The sequence below is a fragment of the Eurytemora carolleeae genome, unplaced genomic scaffold, assembly GCF_000591075.1.
Source record: "Eurytemora carolleeae unplaced genomic scaffold, Eaff_2.0 scaffold464, whole genome shotgun sequence".
Classification (NCBI taxonomy): domain Eukaryota; kingdom Metazoa; phylum Arthropoda; class Copepoda; order Calanoida; family Temoridae; genus Eurytemora; species Eurytemora carolleeae.
The window spans coordinates 239,239-247,682 of NW_019396450.1; the positions used below are offsets into that span (position 1 = coordinate 239,239).

General features: G+C 32.2%; 1 protein-coding gene across 1 annotated transcript in view; it reads right to left on the reverse strand.

Moving 5' to 3' along the window:
* Positions 1-8,426, reverse strand: part of LOC111703518 (dynamin-binding protein) — a 28,898-nt gene extending 20,472 nt beyond the window's left edge. The window contains exons 1-7 of the mRNA XM_023475475.1: positions 8,147-8,426; positions 7,624-7,688; positions 7,082-7,266; positions 6,766-6,896; positions 5,949-6,006; positions 4,332-4,407; positions 528-572 (exon numbers count right to left, since the gene is read on the reverse strand). Coding sequence (XP_023331243.1) covers positions 528-572; positions 4,332-4,407; positions 5,949-6,006; positions 6,766-6,896; positions 7,082-7,263 — 492 coding nt within the window. The 5' untranslated portion in view covers positions 7,264-7,266; positions 7,624-7,688; positions 8,147-8,426. The remainder of the gene's footprint in view (positions 1-527; positions 573-4,331; positions 4,408-5,948; positions 6,007-6,765; positions 6,897-7,081; positions 7,267-7,623; positions 7,689-8,146) is intronic.
* Between the last annotated feature and the right edge of the window lie 18 nt (positions 8,427-8,444).

Genomic DNA, 8,444 nt, shown 5'->3' on the forward strand with positions numbered 1-8,444 from the left:
GTCCTGAAGGTTATAGTTAGTCTTTAGTCTTTGATATTGTGAATAAAAAAAACGTTAAGAATAAAAAATTTACATTTTCTTTTTTTACTCTATTAGAGAAAATGTATGATAAAAAAACGAAACAAAAAAAATCACAACACCACACTCTTCTGCCGCTTTAGTAATTGTAAAATGGCGGTACAGTCCAAAGTAGGACTGCAAAGGTTGGCCCAGCTCTGATATTGAGATGTACACCGGATGGAGTGGGACACTGTACTGTGCTGAATGATTTGGCTACGCGGAAACCCACAGGAAACCGTGAATGTAAGAAACAAGACTGATAAGGTTAAGTACATTCGCCTTTAAAGTCTCAGCTTTTGTGGCTAACTCTGTACATATATTCTATACCTGGTACATATCCACTCTGTACATATATTCTATACCTGGTACATATCCACTCCGTACATATATTCTATACCTGGTACGTATCCACTCTGTACATATATTCTATACCTGGTACATATCCACTCTGTACATATATTCTATACCTGGTACATATCCAGCTCCAAAATCAGCTGATCCTGAGATTCATCCTGAGGAGAAAAAAATGCATAAATACGTGATCGGAAAACAGACTTTACATGTTTAAGTTGCATGGAATTCTAAATCTGATTTTAAGAAGGATTATAAATTATAAGAAAGGACGGATATAAACATTAAACATATCATAATTAATGAAAGACTGTTTTTAATTTTTATATTTAGAAAAACCAACATTTATTAAATGCATAAGGTTTAAAATCAACAAGACAAGATGATAATTTTGGGGTTTAAAGATAAACTTGAATAGACGCAACTCAATTTTTTCTCACCTTGCCTTTAAACACCTTGATAATTTCACAACAATTAGTTTTCTTGAAATTAACAACAATAAATCAGCATTATTTCAATGTGTATAGTATTTAATGAATCAATTTATTTTGGTATTTTATGCTAATTTTAACTCAAAAGCAATGTTTATGAATTGCGTACAAAAGATGCAATTTTTTCAGCTTAGAGATATGCATGACACATCTGTGCATAGTACTACTGCCTTATCACTGCCTGACCAAACAGGCCACTCCACTCAGGCATCTTATACAATACTAAACTCTCAAACACTACAAATACTGAGGTTCCGATAAGCAAATACAGACTTTTCAATCTTAATCTTAGGTTCCGATAAGAAAATATGATATTTCAGTCTAAATCTGAGAAGTCTTTATGCACAATTGTTCGTAAACAAAAGATTAAAATAAATGCTCAAAGTTTTTATAGAAACAAATTTAAAATATTTTCCACTCTATGTAAAAAAGATAAAAACCAAAATTCAATCCAAGCCATCCTTCTAAAAAACTGCCTCAATCGTCTTAAAAGAAGCACAATACAAGAGGCGAAAGATGTTGCAAAGTTATTTACATTTGAAAACATTTTTCTTTTAAAATGTTGAAAATTTTTAAAATTTCTTGGGATCAATTTTAATGTTTTTGAAAGAACATGTCTTTATTTATATTTCGATAGCTTACAAAGTTACAATATAAAATGTTGAATGTTTGTAATGTTAAACCTATAAACTTGCTAAGATCTCAAGTTCTCAAGTTTTCTATAGCTGTCAGCCAGTTTTTAAATTCAACAATTGTGCTTAAGCCAAGCATTCATTATATTCAGAAGTATCATTTTTTGGCGCAACTACAGGGCTTGTGAAAGGGGGGGACTGAGGGGTCGAATGAAAAGGTCGAAAATCAAGAGTTTTTCTTTGTGATATTATAACGGATCTTTTGCTCGTTTTTTCAGATTTACAAAAGAAGATGTAATTATGCAGACACACTAATAATGAAACGCTATATGAAGATGTGCAATTTAGATTAAAATAATATTAGGAGGGCTTACAATGTGGATGTACAGAGAGAATGCACACAGGACACAGAATCGAGGACGTAGAATGAGGACGCAAAATGAGGACACAGAATTAAAGAAGTATTGAGAACGCAACTTTATATTTATCTTTTGATGTTTTATATATATTTATCTTATGCTGTTTTAGCAATTTAAACTTAACCTTCTCAGATTTAATGAAGAAGTTTATGAAACCAAATCCAAACCAAATCCAATTCTTTAAAATAGGGAGAGGAGAAGAAACCACCCAAATTTCTATTTAAAACTGGAGAAAATGGAATTGTACACTGTACCATGTATCTCAATGAGCATGTTGATTGTTAAATACATGTATAATACATGCACTTAAAACACATATTATTTTAATATTCTGGGATTTCTATAATGTGGTCTAACATTTTTGTCCAATTCCAAATTGAGGAATATTAAACAAATTTTGTCAAGCCAGATTTAATTTGTTTTATAAAATCCAAATTTTTCAAAAACCTGAAAATTTTTTCAATTTGAATGATTTGAAAAATATTCATGAGAACTTCAACCGTTTTTTTACTGCAATCAAAGTCATTAAATACATATCGGAAATCAAAAATTATTCATTTATCAATTGGGATAATAGTATTATGCCGTTCTACATGCGATAACATACACTTTACAAGAACAAGAATTTTTTATAATTTTAATGACGCAAAAATGCACACTCATTTTCTAGTTATGCACATTGTCACTCTTTTAAATAAAAAAATGTAATTTTTTTAATATTTCTCAGAATTTTCTAAATTGAATATGTTGGTATGCAATGCAATATGCATTCAACCGAACAATATAGATTCTACATGGTGTATATGCAGTCTATACACTCTACAGTATAATTCGGCACTCCTTTTTCTTGCCCCCCCCCCCCTCCAGGTTCACGTCACAAAACCATGCCTAAAGGGAGTGTTCTTTTTTTAAGTGATGAACTATTCGCAAAAAGTTTGGCCACGTTGAATGTTTCTATAAACCCCTTTTCAACCCCATATGTGCAGTGTACACCATGTACATTGTACACTGTACATAATTATTACAAACAAACAGTTGAGATATTAGACTAAACCAAAGATACTTTAGATATGCAGACAGGCAGGTAGCTGATTGTTAACTTCCAATACTCCTTTTCCCCGGTCTTGATGCCCTCTGTAGGAATTAAGCTTTTTGATAATACAATTTCTTTGCTTCAAGTGTTGTTATCTGAGCGGGGATCTTTAGAATGGGTCGATACCTTTTATCCAGACTGCTTAATCCGAATATCCAATGTGGACACTTTTAATTTCTTGCTTAATCCACTCTTTTTTTTAATATAGTACAGAAAAACCAAAATCCGGTTTTTCAAAATTAGAATGTCCCTCCCATTTCTGTATATTAATCTCAAATGGCGCGCAATATTTCAAATTTCCCGGCTTCTGATACGCGACTCTGATTGGCTGAAATTTATACACTTTTCAGGATACAAGTACAAGATTAGGTTAGTCTCGAGATTAAGAAAAAGAGAGGATCAAGCATTGATCTCGATATCCACCATTCTAAAGTTCCTAGCTCTGGTTGACCAATAAAACTAAATATTTTAGTAGGTGCTAGGGCATTTATTTTGCATGAAAAATTCGTTATTGTCCAAGATCTCAAAATTTCTACCCGCTCGCATATCTAGAGTATATATTTTCCTTGGACACAATATTTATCATTGGTATGTAAGATAGGGCTGGGTATGTTTACTTAAAAAAAATTCAAACAAAAATTTTCAGTGATAAGAATCCGTATTTTTAGATTCAATGCTTTTATTTTTTTCCAAACATTCGATAATTTCAGCTAATGAACAAAAAAAAACTTGTTTTTTTAATTACCCGGATTCAGATCAATGAAGCTGTAAAAGTAAAATATTAGGCAAATCCGGATTCTTGCCACATGATGAAATAGTCAAATAAAATGTCTGCCCAGACCTATCCTCTCAAACAGACAAACAAAAATAAAAATAAAATGTTTACTTACGCTTTAGTTAAGTTTATGTTTTCTCCGACTCAGTGGCAGCAAGTAAACAAACAAACAAATTATGTGAATATAAAGTTTTCATGCTTCTTACATTCAATATGCCATGAACAGGATTACAAAACACAATTATGATTAAAGATAAATGCATTCTGGTGCATCATTATGCAAGGAAATGTTCGAAAATGAGATAATGATTCAATGAAGGCTTTTTGATATTTCTTGTTTAAATCTTTATTTGAATTTTTTAATATGCTGATGTTAATGGAAAATACGTTAATGTTAAATTTTGAAAATTATTTTTATGTTGGCTCATTTTCCTTTTTTTGTTAAATAATTTTTAAAACATCAGCTGATTTTTTTCAAGATGGCGTTCATTATATATACAGTTAGCTTACCTCCAGCAACTTTTCCTTCCAGAGAATTCTTTTCTTTAAAGAATTTATTCTTCTTTTTCTCTGGACTCTTCGCTCTCTAAAGTATTATAGAAGATATTATAAGACCTGGTATCCCATTAAACAGGACAGTTGAGAGACGACTGAAAGGTCGTCTTTGATATGTGATGACAAAACGTAAATTAAAAAAGTTTCTAAACTTGTAAACTTTTTACAATGTGCTTTACCTCTAATAATATGCATCTTTAAAAAATGACGTTCAGATGATTTTAAATTTATTTAATAAACTGAAATCTGAACGAAATTTTTTGTTCTCCTGTTATTTGAAAGTACAAAAAATCACCATTTAAAAAATGCAATGAATAGGGGTATTTAATGATAATTGCACTTAAGTAAATGTAAGAATACTGCCAATTATTTCAAAGATCAAAAATACAGGGTGTCCCACGAAACATGACAGTTGGTGAATAGTTTTAAATGTTTTCTTTCATAATTTTTTAAGTTGTTTGATACCAAAGACAATAATAAAAATATTTTATGGGAGTCATGTTATGGTAAAATTGATTTCAAAGTAAAATATATTCGAGCAAAACATTTTTTAACGAAATAAACTGCAAATAGCCTTAAATATCTAATACAGTAGATGGAAGACGACATTATTAACTATTTATCAACTGTCATGTTTCGTGGGACACCCTGTAGCCTTTAAACTCTCATGTAAGTACATGATAAACATTAATTAATATTAAAGCGGGGGATTAGGGGCACGGTGGGGCATTTTACGGGGTCAAGGGGGTGGGGGTGACCGGTTTTTGTCACAATGCTTTTTTTAAAATGCATTTGTCTTGTGTTTCATGATGAGAAGGGACAAAAATAATATATTCTGATAATCTTTTCATTTACAAATATTGTATTAATTAAAGCTTGCATTGATTTATAATGATATCAATTTATAATTACTTTTTCCCTTTATTCATTCATCCTTGAATGGATCCTGTAAACCCGCAATATATTTAGATGTCGTCCTTGTTACAACGAGCTATTTCGGAAGAAAAACTTTATACTTTATAGCTTTTTTACACAAAATTACAATGGATTCAGGATAATCTAGATATAATAGATCCGAACAACTATTACTCACAAGCTAAGGCCGCCCAAGTACTGGTTTGGGCTCTGATTTGCGTATAAATTACCCATTGTAAGAGTTTTCACGGAAATTACCAGTTTTACATCATATTCAACTTCAACCTAGAGACTTCGCTAAAAATAAGGAAGGGGGTTGTAAGGGGTAAATGGTTCAAGAAATTAACTTTTTTCATGAACAATTTTTGAGGAAATTACAGAGAAAAAAAATTATTTCTCTCAACTTATGAACTCTATATCATGTCAAATTAAAGTAAACTTTGGGTAAAATTGGTCACTGCTATGTTTTAATTAAAGCTCTCCTTAGAGAGCTGTTGAGAAGAAAAATAAAGTTTTTTATCTTTAACATGGAACCTTGTACATTTGATTCTTTCTACTTGGTCGTAAAATTAAAACTGAAGGTGCTACAAGATCATAATGTCGATCCAGTAATTATGCATAAATTGTACATTTCCCGTATACCATGTGCTTCCTAACCTTGATGCTTGATCCGACCCAACTATTGAACTGTTGAGAACAACTACTCGTGTCGGCACTAAACAATAAACTTTAGGGATATTTTTCTAAAATCAATTCACTTCATAAAAATTAGACTAGGAATTCTAAACCATATGAAAGGGACTTTAAACAGACTAGGAATTATAAACCATGTGAAAGGGACTGTAAACAGACTAGGAATTCTAAACCATGTGTTAAAGAGACTGTAAACAGACTAGGAATTCTAAACCATGTTAAAGGGACTGTAAACAGGCTAGGAATTCTAAACCATGTTAAAGGGACTGTAAACAGACTAGGAATTCTAAACCATATTAAAGGGACTGTAAACAGACTAGGAATTCTAAACCATGTTAAAGGGACTGTAAAGGTAATTTCATGTGAGCCTCTATGACATGTTAGATTCGCAACGGTACCCTTTTAAGCTTTGTCTGATTAAGATTGAATGAGCCATCCATGTTTCTCGTCTTGAAATCTTATTATCATCAAGAGAGGTTTCTCTTCAAATCTTGACAATATCCTCCACTGTTCCACATTATTCATCAGATAAAGGTGCAATAGGTACCTTTAAGATTCGGACATGCTTCTCTTTAAACCTGGGGTCACTTGAAATTACAACGATTGTCCCTTTAATAAAATATATTTTCACTAAAACCGGAAGTTAAATGTTTAAAAAGTTTCCATTTAAAGTGAAAATGAAAAATGTCCAAAAGCAATATAAAATCAAACTAATTGAAAATAAGTTTTTTCAAAATTTCTTTTGAAAATATATAAATTTTGAAAATGATTCTAGCCCAACCTGGAGGCGCAGGACGGAGCGGAATTTTAAGGTTTTGCTCCGGGATAGTTTCTCCTCCGCTCAGGGTTTCGTAGCTATGGGAGAGAGATGGAAGGGATCCAGAGCTTCGACGAGAATACGTCTGACTGTTTCTAGTTTCAAAACTTTATTTTTAAACAAATTCAAAATATAAAAATGGGTATCTCACGGGTAACAAAGTTAAAAAAGTAGATTTTTTTAAAAATCTTTTTTTCTTTAATTCAAAACTTTTTAAAACTTTTTTTAATTCCACGGGCAACGTCGGTCCCTTCAGCTAGTCATTAATAAATTTTGGTTCCTGTCTGCAAGAATATTTTGAATCTGAGATGATCTTGATCTAAACTGATTACTCGAGCTTCTTAGCTGGGTTTCTCGAGTCTTATCTGGAGGAAATTCGTCCTGACTCCGGGCTCTGCTTGGAGTTAGCTCATCCAGGTTTAGGGTCTTACTCGGAGTAAGTTCGTCCTTGCTCATGGTCATGTCCTAAATTTGTTTAGATTTTCAAGGGACTCTCCACCTTTTTTCAAATGATCCTTAATTTAAAGTTTTCGTTGATATTTCGTTCCACAAATCTGATCAACATTTTTTACTGAATATCATAAATCAATGTTTATGAATATTGAGGGTAACCGAGTAGCTTGAACCAATGAATGAATATTTGAGGGGTAGCTTGAACCAATGAATGAATATTTGAGGGCAACCGAGTAGCTTGAACCAATGAATGAATATTTGAGGGCAACCGAGTAGCTTGAACCAATGAATGAATATTTGAGGGCAACCGAGTAGCTTGAACCAATGAATAAATATTTTCGAGGGTAACCAAGTAAATGAATGAATAACCTGCGATGATTCTCCTGGATGAAGATCAACACTTCCCTCTTGATCCCCCTCCCCCTGCCCTACACCTATAAAATAAAAAGATAAAACAATTTAAAATTTTAAATCTTTTTCAAACATCAAATCGAAGAAAGAAGTCGTTTTGAAACTTTATGAAACGATTTCTTTTGTTTTTAAGACGAATAACGAAAAAATCGGTTTTTGTTACACAACGTTTAACTTTTTAATTTATCTTTCCGTTTGAAAATATAGAACGTTTTCTTTTTGTTTTTGTTTCAAATATTAAATGATATTATCATTTTGAAAAACGATATTCATCCCCACCACTTGTTTGAAACTTTTCGTTGAAGATGGCAAAATAATCAAAACCGAGAAGGAAACTTTTTTTCGGTTTCAAAAAGATTAAAAACTAAAAAAAAAAGATTTTTCATTTTCAAAAATATTAAAACAATATCAAAAATAAAACGAATTTTGAAAACAATTGATAAATATGAAGATTGCTTAAAAACAATCTCCATCTCTATACCTTTAATCCGTCCTTCCACCTCAGCTTCGCCATGGTTACGGGTAGGGTCTTCAGGGGTCTTATTCAGATAGTCGTAGATATTCGAATTTTTCTCATTCAAATCTGATCTAATAGTTTGTTCAGCCAGCTGAGATTGGACGGGGGTACCTGTTGGGTTGGATATGGCAGCGTTTGTTTGGTTGGATGGGTTAGATGGGCTGGATGGATTGAAAGGGTTAGATAGGTTGGATGGGTTGGATGGGTTGGATGGGTTGGATAGGTTGAAAGGGTTGGATGGGTTGGATGGGTGGGATGGGTG